Raw genomic sequence first — 21,058 nt, forward strand, 5'->3', positions numbered from 1 at the left:
GAGAAAAATAAATGATTTAAAGAGACCTCTGTTGAAACCCATTGACAACTAAAATTGCTTCTTTCTCTGTAATTCACAGTTAGAGTAGTCTAAACCATAGTTTGCCTTTGGTTACTAAGCAGATGTATCACTTCCTCTGCCACAACAGTGCGTGTAAGAAACAGAATTCAAGGGATCAGTTGCAAAACTAGAAATTAGAGTAAAATAGGCAAATGCTTATACAGATCATCCCCACGTTGTCAACCTTGAATTAGCAACATCCTAAAACTCAAAAAGAAAATATTTTTTGCATCAGAGTATTTGGAAGCAACAGGATCAACAGTGTCTTTCAATGAAATCTTAAAACAATGCATTTCTGAACAGAAACTAAAAACAGTCTTAGCTATTACATTTTTTCAACTCCCTTCCTTCCCACTTCATTATTTTTTACAGCCATATGTTATTCATGTTTTTAGTGGTTATCTCTCTCCTTTCACTCTATAAAAACAATTTTATCTTTCCCCCTGTAACCGAACTAATAGGTCATTAACTCTACAGCTCACCTCGCCTATCCCTATGTCTGCGAGACATCTGATCCAACACACAACTGTCTTTATGGCCAATAGACAGAGAGGGCTGCCCTCAGAGGATACTTCTGCCTGTCAAAGACAGGTGTCCAAGATATTTGGGACCAAACTGCTTTTTTGAGGTGTCTCCTTCTTTTCATCGACTACTCAGGTAATAAAAATGAGTAGGCTGGAACAGGCCTTTAATTTACAAATGGCTTCAGGTAACATTTTAACTTCAGCAGCCACACAGAACACCGACTTGCATAGGATACATAGACAAGAGGATCAGACATAACAGAATGGTGTATAAAATCAATCTAACTAAAGATTTTAAGATTTTCTTTTTAATGTAAACATAAAAAGAGGACTATATATGGTTGAATGTTCAAACTTATCAATATTTCCTGACTTAGTTCAGCACTTTTTGAAGCTGTACAATGAATACTCTTCCTTTAAAACTGTACTAAAAATATTCTTGTAAGACATAGCCATGAAAAGTCTGAAATCTAAATGCAAATGTGCACCACTCAGGCTCCTAAGTTACATACTGTAAATCTGCATAGATCTACAGAGATAAAAAGTAACATTCAGTACCAAAATATTTAAGTGCAAAGTATTCACTTCAGAATTTTTCTGCAAAAGTAGGAGGCACGTTTATTTTCTGGGTTAGATGTCTGCCACTTTAGTCCTCTGAATTGCTTTACTGTGGGAACCAATGCAGGGGGGAAAAAATGGGAATAAGTGGCTGAAATGTGGAGAGAAAAAAGAACTGCAGCCGAACCAATGTAATTGCTCTAAACTGTAGCTGAAGTGCACTCTTGGGAGAAGGCACTCTTTCAACTCCATGTAAGAAAACAGATTTTGTAACAGCAAAACCTGATAGGGACAGTTTCTGGTTAATAACCATTTCTAGTAGTGACTAACTACCATTTTTTCAAAAGGTTTTTCTTTTGTTAATACCACATAAACAAAAAGACATGCAAAGAAAAAGCAGAATCCCATAAAACGAACCCCATAAATCCTAAACTGACAATCTCTATGGAACTCTTGATGCTTTTAAAAACAATTAAATACATAAACACCCTCGCTCCACCATTTACAATTGTGACATCCCTACTTGGGAAAGGCATTTCTTAGATGTACAAAATGAATGCATAGAGAGTATAACCTACACAAACCCAAGTGTGGTGCACAAAAGATTAAAGCAGAAAAGCTTTATACACAGTTGGTTTTCCAATAACCCCAAAAGGAACACTCTCTCAAAAAAACTAACTATAGCTACAGCCACACATACACATATATCCGTGGTTATAGCCACCTGCTCTTTTACACAAAGATACTGGGCACACAAAGAAGCAAATCAATACCTTTTCTCTCCTAAATGGTCAACACATGTTCCTATCTGTGCCCCCTTATTGCTGTTGTGCTTTAACACACTCCACATTCACAGTTATTTACACAAGATAAGAAGTGCTGGTTTCCAGATTTGTCCTTTTTTGTCAAGCAGGATGAAGAGCATGAAGCAGGATTCTCATGGGTCAATGATCAAATACGATAAACGCAGTTATGGTGGTTTTTTAGATGAATGTAATGACGTGATTGTGTTTTAAGAGTGCAACCAGCAGACACCAAATAATCTTACAAGATTGGAAGGTCTCATCTTCGAGCATGTTGTAGGTAATTGCTTTGTAGGTTTTAAGTGAGGATTGCTCAACATGCAGCCCAAAGACCAAATGTAGCCTGCAGAGCTCTAAAACGTGGCCTACAGATGCCCTGTCCTTGTGACTGCAAGAGAAGGACAAAGCTGATCAACAGCAGATTATTTTGTATTGCTGACAAATACAATCAAACATTTCCTTTTTGCCTCTCCAAGCTGCAAGTATAAAATAATACTAGGATTATATGAGCTAGCATCTTTTATACTGATAGTCATAAATGAGTTAAAGGTGACCCTGCATTTCAAAAAATTGCACACTGTAATTTCAGCATACCAACGTTTCAGTATTTGCCTGTGTAGGTACACAGGTCAAATTTGACTGGTCAAATTACTCTCAGTCAATTCTATCTGCACATATTTATTCTGGAACAAATGCTTAGTTGTGAAAATACATCACCATGGAAAAAGCAAAGCGGTATGGAATGACTATCCTCGAATTGTTACTCAACTTTTACCAAACACAAAAAACTCTGAAGAATTTTACTCTGTATACCTCTTAAGTATTATGAATTAAAAAACCCAAAAAAGCATATCACTTGTCTGGCAAGTTGTTTATATATATATACAAACATACACATATTTCTAGAAACATGTGCTTGTATAGCAGCACATATGTTTGTTCATCTATACTTTTCAGTTATCTCAATTTTCACCAGTAGGTTTACCCCACAGAGGACAAAAAGCCCAAAGACAGAACTATGGATGATATTTCTGGTTGTATAGCACTACATTTTGAAATGTAGCACTTGAAAGTATGTTCTTTTGAGCACATATACCTTCCAAGAGCCAATAATTTTTTTTAAAGCAGTGTTCTTTCAAAAACAAATATTTATTCTTCTCAGAATAAAGTCTCAAAAAGATAAGGATTTTTTTCCTTGGACAAGAATGTTTCAAGCACCTGCTGTTAAGGTCAAACTTGTACACACAAGAATGTTATTGGGATAGTTACATACAAGTAATTGAGGGAAAAGTTTCCTGAACATTTGAAAATGAGCTGTGAAGCCTTTCATGCTTAAACGACAGTGAGATTTAAACCACAAAGAACACCCAAATTTTTTATTCCCCTTATTATTCAACAGCTAATGTAAAATAAAGTAGGGAGAACTCATTTCTTTTTTAAGGCAGATAAATACTCCCACTGGTGACTGCAACAGGATGCCTTATAACCTTGTCTGCAGCAGATACAAATCATGCAGCAGATTGCCAGCTAGACAGATGGGGAGATGTTATTTCTGCTCCTCAGGTGAGGAGTAAGCACTGGTAGTGAACACTAGACAGAGCTGTAGAGTTGCATCTGTTCTAGAAGTCCAAAACTGGACTTCAACAGTGCAAAATGAACAAACCATCTTCCCTTGGCAGGTCCTCTCTAACATTTTCTGCATAAACTTAGGTATGAACTCAAGGAATCTACTTCAAATGGATCTTTAAACAAGCAGGAGTTGTACATCAGGCTCTATGAAGACCACCACTTAGATGAAAAAAAATTGTATATATCAACTTCCTCTGTCCAATCACAACGGAAAAATAATGAGCCATAGTAACAGAATGAAGAGGGTGGCAGCGCACGTAATACTCAGGTTACTTATTCCTAATTTGACTTGGGTTTAGCATCGTCTAAGAAAAGCAAAATTACTCAATTCTATTAAGATAGTTTAAAACCAATTAATTTAACTTGAAACAAATTACTGTAAATGCACAGTTAATAAATGTATTAAAAAACCCCAATACAAAACCAATTTATTTCCTCCTATTTTAAAAGAACTGAGTGACTACTCACACTGGGGGGAAATTCTGTGGTCTCGCCCAGCGGAACTGCACAAATGGCAGGATGGCACTCTCCACCCAAGGACGTTCCTGTCACTGAAATGATCACAGCCCTGTAACATAGAAGAGGAAGCTGTGCTGGCTTTAATCACACTGCTGTTCATGAAATGCACTCTTCCTGGATCACTGCCAGCCAAGTTTGATGCACTTAAACTCAGCAAAGAAAAAATCTGGTCAGAACAATAATTCCAAATCAAAATGTCAGGACTGACTTTATGCCTTGGAAGTTTTGTTTGTTCTTTTGGCAAGAACATGCTTCAAGGGCAGCAATGTTATGCACGCTCTGTGTAATTATACCTAGGATATATATTATACGTGGGATACAGGTGATAGTCAGGCATGCCAATTTTTAAAAAATGAGATATTTTCACGTTACCTTCCTGTCTACTATCAAGAAGTTCTGCCAAATTGTTGCAGTCTACTTAAACAGAAGGAAACTATTACTTTATCAGCAGAAGATCTTATTTCCCTAAAATACATGGAATTATAATCCCACTAGTAAATCCCACTGGGAAGGGAACAGCTCCCCGACGCCCCACTGCTAGACATAAGAGAACTGGACATTTTACTCCAGGATTAACAATATGTGGAAGCAATAGTTTTCCAGCATCTCCCCTTGCCAAACAAAATAATAGCATCGACTGGCTCTAGAACAACCCACATGTAAATTGTGTTCAGTCAGACACAGTTGCATTCAGGCAACACAGTTAGAGAACAAATACTCTCAAGAGGTCCCACTAAAAAAACAAGTCAGATATGCTAGATTGCTACTTGAGGAGGACACATACACAGCAAGAGAAGACAAAATAATGACATACTTTTCATTCTGAAGGGAGAACTCTCATCTGTTTAAACACATGCCCATATTATTTCAGTTTGTAACTGCTGCAGAATCACCATCTCAGACGAGAGGCTATCCCAAGGGAAACTAGCTGACCTGGCAAGAAATGAGGACCAGAGACCTAAGATCTGTAGGAAGGAGAACAGGGGAGAGTCGCATGCCACAGCTGGAGCTGTGTAATAGCTCTTTTTGTTAGTGATGGTTTTTACCATGTCACCTCAAACCCACAGTCCCCTACATCAGACATTCACACGTTCTCTTTACACAGTCTGGTACTCAGTCAATACAGCACAGCCTATCTGATGTACTAAGCCCACCTAAACACTGACTGGCTCCAGAAGATAACATGAAGGCAGATACATTGTGTTCTAGCAGGTTAGGTGTGTTGTGACATGCCATCAAAGGTCCAATGAGCCAGTACAAAGTAGGAAGAACAACAAAGCTGGGGAAAGACCTTTTTTGCTGGCAACAGCAAGCCTACTTACAGATCCAGTAATCCACTGGATTCTTAAATATGGATCTCCTCATCAATACTGTGTACCTTCTCCCTCATTTAGTGACTTACAGGAATATTCCCAAACTTGGAAACCTGGCTAACAGACAAGAGACAACAAAACTGCAGTGGCTGAGCCCTGAAAACAGGGTAGTTCTGACTGGTGCAGAACTACTGCTCCATGTCATGGTTGAGCTCGATACTCTGTGTCAAGGTGGCAATTTCTCTGTCTGAAACAATAAATGATGAAAAGATAACTCCACTACACCTGACATCTCTGGTTATCTTGCATAATAATTTTAGGACTACTCCTTCCAGCCAAAGGAACCCCACCTTCAAGAGTTGCGCAGACCTCAAACCCCCAAGCCAACAGCTGACTACATTCAGGATCCCTCATCACTGGAACTTCTCCTGAACCTAGCTGCTGAAGAAAGCGCGCAAGCTAAATCCAGATTGGTTTTTCAACAGTCCTCAATACCTTTGCTTTAGCGGGATTACATCCTGTTTCATGGAGGTGGTTTGAGAAGGAGATACCTTGAAAGCATCCTACTGCATGCTGAGGGCAAGCTCCTGGTAAAGGGCTGCAGGCAAGCCAAACTAGGGCCAGGCACAGCAAAGGAGGATCAAGATTTCAATGGTAACCTGCACAAAAATGTCTCAAGACAGCACAACCAGGAACAGGACAACATAAAACCAGGAACAACCCTTTGACATAAAATATCAGAAGAGGAAAAATCTTGGATACCAACTACCGCAGGAGTTAGCTAAGTGGTGGGTGATGAAAGCAATTTTATCAACATTACGTAATCACTATGGATATGTTTATTCTACAAGTATATCCCACATTACTTGATAAACAAACTGGCTTTCAATTCTCCAGTACTTTTGCCTGCAATCAAACAAAACTACACTTAGGAAAAGAAAGTGCAAATATTACTTCATTATACTTCAACGGGCATAACAAACCTTGCAGGCAACTGGGATGCAAGTCTAAATGTTTAGCAAAGGAGCAAATGCACTAGCACTAGTTTCAGGGAGAATAACCAAGTGTTACTAGACTGTCTTAAGAAATGTATTTTATTGTTTACATAGCAAATGTTTCCTGAATTTTTTTTTCTTCCTTATTTCTTTTTTCCCCCCGCTTTTTGAAATACTTGCAATTCAAACTCAAACAACAATAAAAGCAATTTGTACTCAAAAATTTGTGGAAGGTTTCACAAGTAAATATTGCATCATTTCACATTGACATTTTTGTTCAATGGGTACATAAAAATAAAGAATTGCACATTACAGAGACAGCAGTTTCAGTAAGACCATGCAAGCCAAAAAGATGACATACTAAAAATGATCTAACGCATTGCTGGATACTCAAAGAAAATCACATTCTATCACATAATTAAATGGAATATGGGTTCTAAAGAGAGACATGGATGAAAACTATGTTATTTAGAGTATCTTCAAAAGTGACCTCTCTACAGTTTGTTTCCTGCCATCAAACTTTCACACAAAAAGTGACCCCTCTCTTCCAAACACCTTCTTCACTTTTCCGTAAAATAATTCTGTGCTTGAATTTGAGCAATGAGAGAAAATGAGAACTTTTTCCAGCTATACTGTCTGAGCAGATTTCAAAAAAAGATTCATTCAAAGATTCTTACTATTGGTTTCCTCTAGATATAGGGCAGCATATGCTTATATATTTCAGTCAAATGCAGTAGAAATTCTGAGGATTTTGTTCTACATTATCAAGCAAGTAGATAATGTTCTACTGCTACGGCTAGCAGAACAAAGACATAAGAAAAAGATGCAAGTATGATCTTTACATAAAAGACAGCAGGTAAAATCATCTTTAATCCAGAGCCTTCATTACTTGAGCCCTCCTTCTGTAGCCAGCATGCACCAGAGTACTCTAATCCCTTCCTACAGCCAGAATGCAGACAAAATATCTACAAAAAAGATTCAAGAGTAAGACATATTGCACTTTGGTTTCTCCCACATGTGTTTGCTGACAAGTAAAGAGTCTTCACAATTGACTGCATGTGACCACTTGCTTAGAAGATGGTGGTAGGTCATGGGAACAAACACGGCACATTTGTGATGATACACCATTTGACTCCCTCAAGCTATTGGTAATTGTAGACTCGTGGTGGGATTTTCAGATTCTTCCCCTTCTGAAAATCAATCTGGCCTACTTTCATAGTTGCAGATGTACTAGACTCCAGGCTGGAGCAGTCTACACACAAAAATCCTTGTGTTAGACAAACCAGTTGCACAAGCATAAACTAGCATGAAAGCCTTCAAGATTGCAAAAAGAAATAGAACTCTTGTAGTTAAAATATGATGCTGTAAGTGTGAAGCAGTGTACGTAAATAGCTAGCCAATTTTTTTTAAAAAAAGAAATAGCTTAGCTTCACCTTCTTTTTTTTTTTTTTTTTGGCACTACTGACTCAATTTTCCTTTTCTTTGTGGATGAAACAGTGATAGAAGGGTGTTTCTGGGAAAGATACACTCATGCTTCCAAAAGGGGCAATTAAAACTAAGTAGGGAGGAGCTGCATTTTGAAGAAAAGTGCTGCGTGGAGGGCAGGGAGAAGAATCATCATATTGAATACAAAGTACAGAATGGCAAAAAGAAAGTGATGTGATGGTCTGAAATTGTACTGGGCTGGGAAAAACTATTCCTTCCTACTATTTCAAACACTGTCATTCGTTTCCATTCTGCTACCTTTGCCACTAAACATTACTAACAGTAGAGTACTTGTTTTATGAGTTAACTAGATCAATGCAATGAAGAAAACAACCATTTGCCTTGTTACTCCTGACACTTATCTGAGAAGATAAGAATTGAAAGTAAAGGGGGTAAGTTATTTAGGAACAGATAGGGTGCTCAAGGCAAGGCAGAATTTGTCCCAGTCTGGGATTCCCTTAGATTACGCATGTCAAACCAGAAGCAGAAGTTTCCCTTTCTTTCTACCATTACATCCACAGCTGTTCATCTGAATGCATACCGTAGATTGATCCAGATCAGAAAACCTGAGCAGCTGGGGGAAGGGAGAGGAGGTGGAAAACAATTCACACCTCAGGAAGCAGAGCACTTCCCTGTTGTCCATGTTTAGTGCATATCCTCATGCAGACACAATGTGGGGACAGGAGCCAGAGCACGCAATGACTGCTACTTTAGCTGTCATCACCCCCAAGAAGTGCACCTGGAAATCACAGCCTCACAGTCAAACCTGTTTCCTGGCAAGCCTGCACAGGGCATGGAATAGATGAAAATTCAAGGGTGTAATCTCAAAATGCTTTTAACCACTGCTACTATGAAAAGTAGCTGCTCTCCATCTCTTCCACCTGACTGTTCATTCATATCCCCAGGTCACCTTCCCTTTCTTGCTTGCATAAATAGAGGTGTGGAAAGGAGAACAAACAGCAACTTTTTTTTCCCCCCATACCAGATTAGTTTCAACTTGAATCAGCTCCCTGATCTGATTCACTGTCTGGCCATGCAAATGTTCATGGCAGTATAAGCAAAAACATTGCAGGTACAGAACAAAAGGCCAGAGGTAGCAATAGAGCAGGACCAATTCTTTCAAAGATTACATCAGCTTAAAGGGGTTTGGAAATCCAAGCTCTAAGAACATAAATGTTCGCATCTCAGACACTTAATGCTTGATGTGGAAAATCCTACAGAAGAATTGGAAAACATTTGAAAGTGATGACTTCGCCTGCAGATACTTGAATAAAGGGGAGTAATAGTTACATGTTATTTTTAGTACTGCCTGAGTTCCTAACCATGTTGTTTAGCACAATTAGTAAATGTTAGCAAATTACCTGAAGTAGATGAACACATGAGAACAGGTATGCAGTAATGATTGTAAGAGTCAGCAGCATAAGTTATATAATCTTTGAACTCTCCCAAACTACAGTAATAAGGATCCTGCACAAAACAAACTCCTAAGGCCCTGCCCACCAAATAAAATCCCTTCAGTCATCCTCTAACAAAGGGTGCTACTAAAGCACAGGGTAAGCATTTAAGTTCTTACAGTATTAGCTACCCACATCATATGCATGTTCTGCCTTGCCAGATGGCCTGTAATCTGGTCTCCCTTGAAGCTGAAAGCATCACATTAAAAGTCCTAATTGGGGTAATATATTCATAAAATAATGACCTCAGTCAGTGCTTCTCAAAGTGGGTTACATCATCCAAAAAGATCATGAGAAAGCTCTAAGGCTGTTGAAAAATCCAAACTCTATTTGGGGGCAAAAAAAAAAAATAAATATAGAAAACATAGAAATGTGAGATGATAATAACACTAAGTTATCCTTAAACATATTGACACCAAAAGAATCTGAGGGATTGTTCTATATTTGCAGACTGCTCACAGACAAGTCTTAACCCTCTGCTGAAGAGAAGAGTAGGCTTTTCTCAGGTTTGTGTGAGAGAAAGGAAAAAGATCAAGACAAATAATTACACAGATGAGGAAAATATTTTGAAAAAAAATGACTTTATAGAAACTTAGTAGTTTTTTGCGAGGTGCAGCCTGATATTGTTTTCTCTGAATTATTGGGAGTTTTGCCAATATGCACTGCAGTAAGTACCTATCTGATCATTAACAGAAACTCCATCCTTAACATTCACAACCCCAAATTTTTACAGAAAAGGAGGGAACAACCATGAGTAAGACCTTCTGAATTTACAGCCAATTGTACTAAGGTCAGCCTGCTCCTCATAGCTCATTGGGCTGGTTTGAGAAACATAACAAGTTTGGAGCCATCATAGTAAAATTGGTCCAAGTCCTGCAGTCAATCTGAAACTTCACAGCTGGATCACATGCAGCATTGTAGAGAGGCACACAGTAGGAACAACACTAGAAAATCAAATGAGAAAAAGGACAGATAACAGAGAAGCTGTTCAGAATAATTAATTATGGAATGCAAAAGGAGAGAATCTATGAGGCTTCCCTCAAACATTTTGCTGAAATAAATCCAGCCAGAAGGCAGTGAAGCATCATTAGTCACCTCTCCCTACCTAACACATGGGAGCAGATTTCTTCCCAAGGTGCTATCCCTCAAGCTGCCATTTATGAGTCCTGAAATTCTACTTTATCCAACCTGTTTTTCAAGCATCTATCTATTTGTTCTTCCTCCTAACAGTAGGTACGGTTTTTCTCCTTCATTTGGCTTCTTTGTCCAGTAGCAAAGAGAATTAACAAAGCTACTTTCAAAAGAGTACAAGAGTCTTCCTTGTTCTAACATAGCCACTGTCCTGACAGGGAATTTTAACAGTTCAAACCCAAAAAGCATACTCAACACATTTGACTTATTACAAAACTAATAAAGCACTAAGCAGACACTTAGTGAAAGAAAGAAACAAACAGAAAACCTGCTTTCTAGAAAGGCTTTTCTCTGCTAATTTCAAGTGACCTCCATACCAGAGATTTCCATAGCATCAAAACATTGCATGCACCCTAGTCAGGTAAGTAGAAGTTATAATCTCCATATCTGGTGCACCAGACAAATTACCTACTTGTAAGATTCTTAGGCAGTTTACCACCCAACAGCTGGAGAGTACTCTCACCAAAACACTGGGCAAAATACAATGTACAAAACTGAAATATGCCACTTTACAAAATAAGTTTCACTGAAATTTTTACAAAGGAATACATACATTAATATAAGAGGAATCAAGTACACTACTGAACAAACAAGGGATGGAAACTATCTTTAAGTACACCAAAGTCCAAGGCACGCTATTTTGTCATCCATCATAATGCATTAACATAACATAGAGAAACCCAGCTAATCACATTTGTCCCAGCCACAGAAGATGTGTACAGATGGATATACACAGCTCTTCTCAATTAAATGCAAGCATTAGTGTTTGCAGTATATTTACGATTTTCAAGAGACTCCCATGACAATGTTATCAAAGCCTCAACATCTTACATGTATGTGAAGCAAAATTTCAACCCATGAAAAGCTCCTAATATTCCAGAATTCACCTTCAATGCACAGGAATAACATTTAAGAGTAAAGAAAGGATATAAATTCTTTCTAAAAAAAAAATCCAGCAACAAAGCTACAAGAGGTTTTTAGAACTGATTAAATATTTTGGACACACATGAAGTAAAAAGAGCACAATTATCAGAGCACTGATATGAAAGCACTCTCAAAACACCCAGAAATGCAACTGGCCTCCCAAAATTTTACAGGTTTATGTTCTAGAATTGTGGCCAAAGCAGCTCTTAGAGACAAGTTTAAGCTGATAACAGCATTTAGAGTCAGAAGAAAACCCTTTACTTTCTTCAACTTTTGAATTCAGTCAAGGATGCTTGTATTTTTAAAAGTTCATGAATGTCTAACACTACTTAAGATCAGAGGACTCTCATTGCAAAGCAAGGCTGTACGTGCACAAATGAGGTTATTGGGTGGGATTCAGTTCAATATTAGGTGTCTATCTGCAAGTGCTCAACAAGCACGGCTGATATCTAATGTCCCATTCTAGTTATCAGAGTTCTAGTCCAATCCAACCAAAGGAGGTTAAATCACCTCATCTGCAAAGCAGACACCCAACCAGTCAGCTGCCTCACATTTTACGTTACACTTGCTGTACTGACTAGAGAGCTGTTGACTGCAAAAGTGGCTTAGACAAGGCAGGGTGGATTCACTTGCCCATACATTTGAGATGCCATTCAGAAGGCCACTAGTCTCTTACTGTCCATGCCATATTTACAGACCTTGTGCAGTAGCCTCTGCTAACTTTAAGCATCTGAAATGCTGTAGATACCTTCTAATTTTTAGGTAAGTATATAGCACTGCTAGCACAGATGCAGGTACCTAGATTCAGGTGTTGATCTCAAATAGAATCTTTGCTATTGTGCTGTTAAAGGCTATTTCTGAGAAAATAGAAAAACATATCAATATGGAGTAATAAATGTATAAAGAGAAAATAGAAATGCTTTCAGGAATATATTCATTTCAGTAGGTCTAAATAGCACTGTACTTCACATTTTGCTAGTTTTACGTGGTTTAGACATAATTACCATGCAATTAAAATATACATAGAAACAGATGCAGCCATTTTGTAACAGCAGATTTTCTTGTAAGCATTTTAAAGCCAATAATTTTATACCAAAGGGCAAATCTTCCCCAGCATTTTGATTCTAACAAAGAATTCTGAGTCTAATCAAGATGAGTCTTTTATAATCAATATGGCAAACCAAAGAATACTTACGGTTTATGTGATCAATATAGTATACACCAATCTGAGGATCATACGCGGCTTCCCATCCCCATGGCAATTCATCCCCAACACAATCCGCAAATGACAAGGGCTTTGTTAACCTACAACAAGGAAACAATTCAATGATATAGCTTTTCTCTGTTCCACACATGTTTGTTATTTGTGTTAATTCATATTATGACAGATGCTAAAGAAACATAGCAGGAAGAAAGGAGAGCAAGTTGGTTTTTTCCTCTTAAAGTAGAACATATTATTGCAAACATTCTTCAATACAGGAACTCAAGTGAGAAATCCACTGCAACATCCTTCACATTCGACAGTTTAAAATTAAACAACAACCAACTGCTTTAAAAAAAAGAAATCGTCTATATTCCTATTTATCACCAGGAAAACTGGACCCTTCAACCTTGAGTTGGTGAAAAGAGCACAAGATTTCAAGATCACTGTTTCTAATGACCAAACAGGAAAGTCAGAAAAGAGAATACAACTACCCAAGGTGCAGCTAGCAGCACTTATCAATCCACACGCTTGAATAAAACAAGCAGCAGTGTGCACAGAGTAGACATTTTACAAGTAACATGTAATGGGCCTTAGATGTTCACACGGTGCTTTTCTAGGAGGACAGACTATTAAAGTTTTTCACTTTAATAGTAGAGCACCTCTTTGTTACAAGAACTAGATTAATAAAGATAATACATGGGCTCTTTTCCATCTGAGGCTGAGCAAAGCTTTACGTGATCATCTTTCTGTCCTTTTCTTAAAAAAGAAATTAGTATTGAGTTTCCTGTTGATATATCCACAGATAAACACAGTCTCTAACACACTGATATATTTAATAGGAAGAACAAGAGATTTAAGATTTTATTGTTGCCATAGTGACAATAAGATTAAGTAGATATCTAGAGTTCAAAAAAAATTCCTCAGAGTGAGATGATGAAGAGTAGTGTGTGGGACACACAAGCAGCACTTTGCTCACTGCTGACTAAGTTTTATCACCTAAGACTGTTTTTTCCTCTCACCATTAAAATTCTATACAAATAAAAACCTAATTAATACATGCTTTTCTGTGTTTCAGGACTTTTTCTTTATTAGTTCCTGACCAAAAAAAACAGGTTTATTGACATTTTTGCGAAGAAAGAAAGAGAATAGTACATTTTACCTTTTACAAACTGAATTGGATTTTGCGTATGAAACACCAGACAGAAAGTACTTTACAAAAATAGTGCATTCTTTATGCAGCTGAAAAACCAGAAATTTAAGCACAAATTTGACTTAGAAATCATTGCCCCACTATTATCTTTATTATTATTACCATCATCAACGGATATGATCTACCAATTCTTTGAGTAGGACAGTATTCCTCCAAGCTAGGGTTGCAGAAACCACAGAGAAAAAAGCTCTTAGGATGCAAAACGTTTTGAATATTGATTCTTTTTCAATTTATATTTTTTAAATTGCAAGCATGAATCCACTTCCTCATATTTCTCCAAAGTTTACATCATAATCCTATGAAGGTTACTAACACTTTATTTGAGGTTCTGAACAAATTTGCAAGTATAAGACAAATTTGCTAACTTATTGCCACTTATAAACTGCTATGTTAAACCACTAAACACACCAAAAACTATTATGAAATATAGGTGAAATTACCAATGTGGAATTACATTTGGATCACTAGGATACAAAAATACAGATTATGAGTAGCACAAGTAGGCTGCCAACTCGCCAGTGATTTCCAGGGACAGAGGAGGTCTGCAGCAAGCCAAGCCTATCCTCTCACACTGCTAACCTGCATTTTTAAATCCAGACACTGGCACAGATCAGGCTGAGTCAGGCTGCTCCAGGGACTTTCCAGAAACCCCAGCTCTGACCTGCCACCCTGCTCCTCCTCTCTGGGCAGCAGAAGCATGCTGCCATGGCCAGAATCCAACTGTGCAGCTCAGCAGGCCAACAGCTGGCCTGCAGGCTGCAGCTCCCCAGCACTGCCATACCAAACACACCTGCCCAAATGCTGCCTACTTATAATTACCAGCCCCACTTCAAAGACCACTGTTTTGTTGGAAATAGTAATTGCTAGAGAGAAAGGGATGGCTCTTAGGGAAGCAGGAGAAGCCTTTTAAATCCAGGATAAACACAAGCACAGTTTCAGGTGGGCAGCATGCAGCAGAGTGAACACAGGGCATCCATGTCAAAGAGTTCCCAGGCCACTACTGCTCAGAGGAAGCATCAGTCATGTAAAAGCTTTGGTGAGTCTGGTTAGTCATGGGAACAAGACAGGCCAACTACAAGGGCACACCTACTTGTGAAGAAAGTCCTGTCTCAAATTTGATTGCAAATGTAGATGTTCATGAAACAAACTGAATAAAAATTAAAGTTCAGTGTCATCCTTAGCCTTAACATTATAATATTAACTCAAAACTCAATTAATGTAGTTCAAGTAGAAAAAAATATTTGAAATGCCATATAGCAACAGAGGAATCAGAACATAAACTCATATAAACACAGCCAGATGGTTTTTAACAAACATTCAATACTTTCACCAAAGTTACACACCAGAGCTAGGAACAGTCATGACATGTGATTTTTAGATCACCTCTACAGGAGGGATGTAAGCCCAGTTCTACCCTGACTTTTCACCTGCTCTCTACACCAATTTTATTTTTAATCAAATACTCGCTTCTTACTATTAATAGCACATTCTCTAGGTTAGACTGCAGTTGACTGTGATCATGCAAATGTTCTGTCCAGGTGTTCTCACCCATCTGAAACCAGATACCATAGGAATGAATAACAGCCATTCTCTCATCCCAGACACTCCGTAAACTAAAGAGACACTAAAAAACTGTGGAAAAGTACTTGAATGACCCACACTGGACCTTAAACAAAATGACAAGAAGAGGGAGACAGAGGTCCAAAAAGACAGGCAGTACAGGACAAATTGTTTTATGAATCCTGCTCTGCTGGATCGTGCTTGGACATCACATCCTTAAGATCTGAACTATGTCAGAACTGTTCCAGAGTAGATTTTTAAAACCTGAGAAGGTTTGTACATAATAAGATCGCAATTACTTAAGAGGGTAACAACATTCCCATGACTCCCTTTTTTGTTCCAGTCTTTTAATAGCACACAATTATTGAGCCTGATGTGTCATTTTACAATTGAACAGCAATCAGCACAATGTGCTACCTGATTGCTTATGGCCCTCAGAACTGTCTCAACATAACCACTATTTACTTGCAAAATACATATGACAAATGGATAAAATTAACACAATATGAAGCAAGAGAAAATTTGCAAGACAAAAGTTGAAAGCAGAGAGTTACGAGATGTAATTGGATAGGAAGTAATATCTAGGAACAAGGACTGAAGGAATCTTGTCTGTGTGAAGATCATTATCTGCAACACAGTAACCTATGACAGATGGACTGCCATTACATTCATTAACTGTGAACCAAGAAAAATGAGGTTTATTGCACCATAATAAAGGATTAAGCGCTGCATCTCTTGGGCACTGATATTCTGAGGTAGTTCATAAAACTGTTTCAGATTGCAGCCATACATTTACATGTTCCTAAAAGAATGCCAATACTCTAAAAAGGATGACTTCAAAGTCCATGTTTAGTATCCAATGAAGTTCAATTAGTTAAAGAAAGGCTTGGATTTTTTTTAATGCATATCATTAAGCTCAAGTATTCACACCTAGGGGCACCTTTTTTTTTTAACCTTACTGAACAAGAGGCAGGTGTGCGTAAGGAGAAGTGGCTATTTTAAGGAAAACCAGGAAGCATTCTGCAATTCCATTATGTAAACAATGTATGATTATGTCAATCACTTCACAGGTGCTCGGGGAGACCTAGGAGACAAATAAAATTTACAAATTGAAAAGCTGTATTATCACATTAGATCCAAATTTTTATTTAAAGTTTTCAAAATACAGAGTTAGCTAGCTCTTAAATGCAGGTTCTGCAATGATACATGTGCTATCATTAACAGTTGTTCTTGCATCTACAGCCATTCCTGTAAGAATAACTCTGTATATGGATCTAATGTTAATAATGAATCACAGAACCACAGCATATTCTGAGTTGGAAGGGACCCAACAAGGATCATTGATCCAACTCTTAAGTGATTGGCCCACATGGGGACAGAACCCACAACCTTGGTGCTACCAGCACCATGCTCTAAAAACGTGAGGCTGAAGATATGGCAAATGGAAGTGTAACTACAGACTGATGGATTGTCAGTGCAGAAATACTGCTTCATTTGGACAACTTTCTTATTTGATGTAAACCATAATTTGAGGTCCCCAGATCACAGAAATATATAGAAGACAGGCTTCTTTCCAAGATCAGGGTCCACAAAAAAAGAGAAATTTATTACATATACTAGTAAAACTATCTTTCTGTCAAGATACAGACAGCCCATGATATTTCACATTTCTGTGATCTGGGAGTATCAAGAGGCATGTTCTTAAAAACGGGTATGCACATATATGTATATATATACACACACTACTTTGAACACACTGTTCTATGCAAGAGAAACGCTGCATTCTGCTGCATCCCTTCTCTGACTCCTTCTTTCTCCAAAATCCATTCAGGATTAAATAAACTGTAATATTGAAACATAAGTTATCCATATTATGATTAGTACTCTACTTTATCAACAGAAAACTCTGGACTTTGGTCTTCAACCTCTTCTAACCTCAGCTGACACCGGCATCACTGATCTCATTAGCATACTTCTGATTTTATCCACGCTTCAAAGGACTGTGTGAGCACAGCTATCGACATGATTTGCTTATATAGATTAATTTGCATCAATTGCATCAATGATTTACTGTGATTTATAATATATGTGGTGGAGGGTGTGGGGAAGAAAGGTCATGGTAGGCAGATCTCAGAAAACGGCAGGGGTGAAGGGGAGAGACAGAGACAAGAAAAATAACCCCACCCCACACAAACCTGAAATTACTTTTCCTCAGTTAGAAAGGAAGAAAACACAGGTTTGTAAGAGGTACACAAATACCTGAGAATTATGAACAGATTCATCTTAATGTCTTTTAAAATTACTTCCAACAATACTTCCTTTGCTGTGTGGTACTTGACCTGCAGTCAAGATTTGTAGTTTGGAATTCAATTATAACTAGGGCCAATGGTCAATTTCTATAGCAACTTCAAAATGCTTTCAACAGAACTTTCTCCAAATACCCAAAATGAACTCATGTCCTTTGCTGTGTAGCAAGATCTTGTGTGACACTTACATGAAATGTTGTACAGATTAAATTTCACATCCATTCATTTCTCATATATAATGATGTATACTACACATTAATTCTTTTCTCTTACAATGCAGTACTTGCTAGCATTTTTTCTTGACAGAAGTTGTTCTGAAAAATATACCTCTTCTCCAAACTCTAGGAAATGAGAAGACAAAATGTAAGTTGCTATTCAGATGTGCAGGAATCAGCATCTATTAAAATGTAAGAGAAGAAATCCAGTGATGGGAGAACTGCATGTGCATTTATCTGGAATCCATACACCATTACAGAAGAGTGTACAGATGGTTTACCCACACTAATACCCACCAATACAACAGTTTACAACAAGTTTACTTCAAGCACTTTCAGTTAGCACAATTACACAGAATAGTAACATAAAATCATCATCAACTAATTTTTTATTTTGGAAAAGGATGAGTGAAAGTATTTAATTCTTATTTTGATCCATAGCTTGAGACAAGCATATGTAAAAATTTTAATCAAGTCATCGATGAAAAGAAAGTACAAACAGAAGAAGAAAAACGTTCTAAATTCTTCACCAAACCTGAATTTGGTGCTCAAGTTGGATCTCAAAATCAATTCTTAGCCAACTTTCAAAGGCTATAGGCATTATTACTTTGAAGGGTGTATAAACATGGATTCTAATCCCATATTAGATATGCTTACAAATATGGATTTTACTCACTTCAAGCACTCAAGATGAATTTCTTATATAAAACTCAGGGGTGCAATTAATCTCATTAACTTCAAAAAGTCAGTTACCTAACCTGAATTACTCCTTTAGGTTCCCTAGAGAGGCACATTCAGCTGACCCAATTCAAACCTGAAGGTTCCCCTCCTTCCCTAGCAAGTACAGGATTCTGAATGCAAGAATCCTTAGTGTGTGCAAGGGTACCTAAATTTAAGGGGGATGAATTCTATAGCAGGCAGCAGAGTGCACACAGAATGGCAAAAGAGAGACAGCTGTTGTTCCACGTTGTAGGTCAGAGTTAAAGAGAGGCATTGCTGCTCCCTATGGCCAAGGTCACTAACAGCATGAAAATTATATTGCTTAGGGAACACAATTTTCTCTTCCACAAATCATACTGGCTGACGCTCTAACAAAATGCATTTACTTTGTATTAATTATATTGCTGTCTCTTTCCTAACTTTATAAAGTGGTAACTGGGCTGTTTACCTGTCAAATGGGGCAGAATTGGCCCACAAAACACCCTTTTGCCATATTGTTTGTTCACTCAATTCTAAAATTATGAACTAGCAAATTCCACACAAAATCTCTCTCTTGAAAAAGTTCATTCATGAGTCCGTCGACAGGATTTCTGCTGCTAAACACCATGTTCTCAACACAGTAGTGCCTCCCATTCAGATATCAGGCCAAGACATTATGTACAAACTTTGAATTGTTTAGGTACATTCTCTTTTAATAAGGGTATTATTAAGATATACTGCCACTTTATTACAGGTATTATTTTGAAAGAGTAACTAAGTGGACATCAATACCAGAGTAGAACAGATCAAACAAGGAGCAGCATGGTCGCAATCCCAGCTTGAAATAGTGGTGTAAAATAAACAAATATGGTAAGGTCATGCATGTTTACCTTGTTCACAAGATGCGTGCAACCAAATGTCAACAAATGCCTATGTTCAAAAGACAGCAAACATGCATGTTACTTTTTCTATGCCAAAACAGAATTACTAACAGCTCAAACTAAATGTAACCCATTCCTTAACGATGAAATGTTCTCAATAACATTAAATTAAACTTCTTAATAGCACTAAATGTATGCCTGTAGCCACTAGCATGTGCACCACTAATGTGTTTGCTTTCTACTATGCACACATGCACACAACAGCACAGGTTTATAGTCAAATGCTCACAGCCACACTCCTGGCTAGCATGGATATGTAGCAGTCAACAGCCCTTCACCTTTTTGCACCACTCAAAAACTTATTGCAGAGACTGAACTCACAGCACAGTTATTCACTTTCTGGAGACAAAGATTTATTAACTCCAGCAGCAAGTATTTCCTGGATACATTTAATGAATTTTCACTTGTTTTCCAGATTTCAGATAATTTTGTTCCTGGTAATACAAAGACAGGTAAATCTCTCAAATTTGTATAAGAATAGAACCCTGAAATAAGCACTGACTCTTCTAAAAAAACCATATAGGTACAGTACCACTTTTAATAGCTTGCAATTTCTATCCTGTGATTCTTTAAGCCCTTGAATACTTACAAGCAGGCCTTACAGAAATATATTTCTTGGTTTTACAGAGTTTACTTGGTAAAGAAAAATGTACTAACAGGCAGATGGAGAATTATACTAAAAGGCATACATCATTTCTCTACCTCACAGCAACACAGAATGGAGGGACATTATTTGGGTATGTGATACTGGGAAAACAGGATCTCACAACTATTTAACAAGCTCAAAAACTTGGTTTCCAGTACTGAACTTGTACTGACAGTGATTTACTGTAACTCCCATTTACACGTGAGCTGTGGGTTCATGTAGATAGAACTAAACCACATTCAATGATGTTTCACACAACTTTGTGTGAAAAATATATATAACTTTGAAAAATATACCTTACATTAAAAGACACCTGTCTAGCTAGCCAGCAACCCAGGTAAACACAATATTGTGTTCACAAAGCACACAAGGATGAAGTAGAAACTAAAATCTAATATTTTTCTGTCCTCACAGGATTTGGGATTTTTAAAAACCTTTTTAGAGTACTGAATAAGTGGTTTCTTTGTAATTTAGGCAAGGTATTCAAGGTGTTTTTGAAATGCTTTGCTGAAAAGGGCAGTGTGCTGAACAGTGTCTCAGTTTCCAGTCAGCTTTCCAGAGAGCCAGCTGCACTACTACTGCCACGCAAAGTGGCAATATCAGCTCATCATCAGATCTGATTGCTGCCTCACTACAGACCAAGTCAGAGATCCTTACGCTGTAGCACAGCACAAACTGTTCAACATATTCAGCAAGTCCTGCTTAGAAATAACAAATTGGCCCCTCACCAATTATGGGGTTTGGAGACAAGCACTAACTACAGTAGCAAACTGTACTCCATTCCTCCAAATGTTTTCTTCTTGATTTAGTTAAACATTAAAC

The 21,058-nt window shown here is 37.7% G+C and overlaps 1 protein-coding gene across 3 annotated transcripts in view; it reads right to left on the reverse strand.

The window, feature by feature from the left end:
• The window catches only part of WWC2 (WW and C2 domain containing 2), a 95,628-nt gene that overhangs the window by 47,008 nt on the left and 27,562 nt on the right, over positions 1 to 21,058 (reverse strand). The window contains exons 1-4 of one of the 3 annotated variants that reach the window (XM_048304746.1): positions 19,540 to 19,573; positions 18,009 to 18,076; positions 14,960 to 15,016; positions 12,651 to 12,760 (exon numbers count right to left, since the gene is read on the reverse strand). In XM_048304746.1, the coding sequence (XP_048160703.1) occupies positions 12,651 to 12,760; positions 14,960 to 15,016; positions 18,009 to 18,028 (187 nt within the window). In that variant the 5' untranslated portion in view covers positions 18,029 to 18,076; positions 19,540 to 19,573. Of the gene's footprint in view, positions 1 to 4,042; positions 4,143 to 12,650; positions 12,761 to 14,959; positions 15,017 to 18,008; positions 18,077 to 19,539; positions 19,574 to 21,058 lie in introns of those variants that run through there. The other 2 variants (XM_048304747.1, XM_048304745.1) reach the window with 2 other exon arrangements.

This window comes from Corvus hawaiiensis, chromosome 5, assembly GCF_020740725.1.
Source record: "Corvus hawaiiensis isolate bCorHaw1 chromosome 5, bCorHaw1.pri.cur, whole genome shotgun sequence".
Classification (NCBI taxonomy): Eukaryota; Metazoa; Chordata; class Aves; order Passeriformes; family Corvidae; genus Corvus; species Corvus hawaiiensis.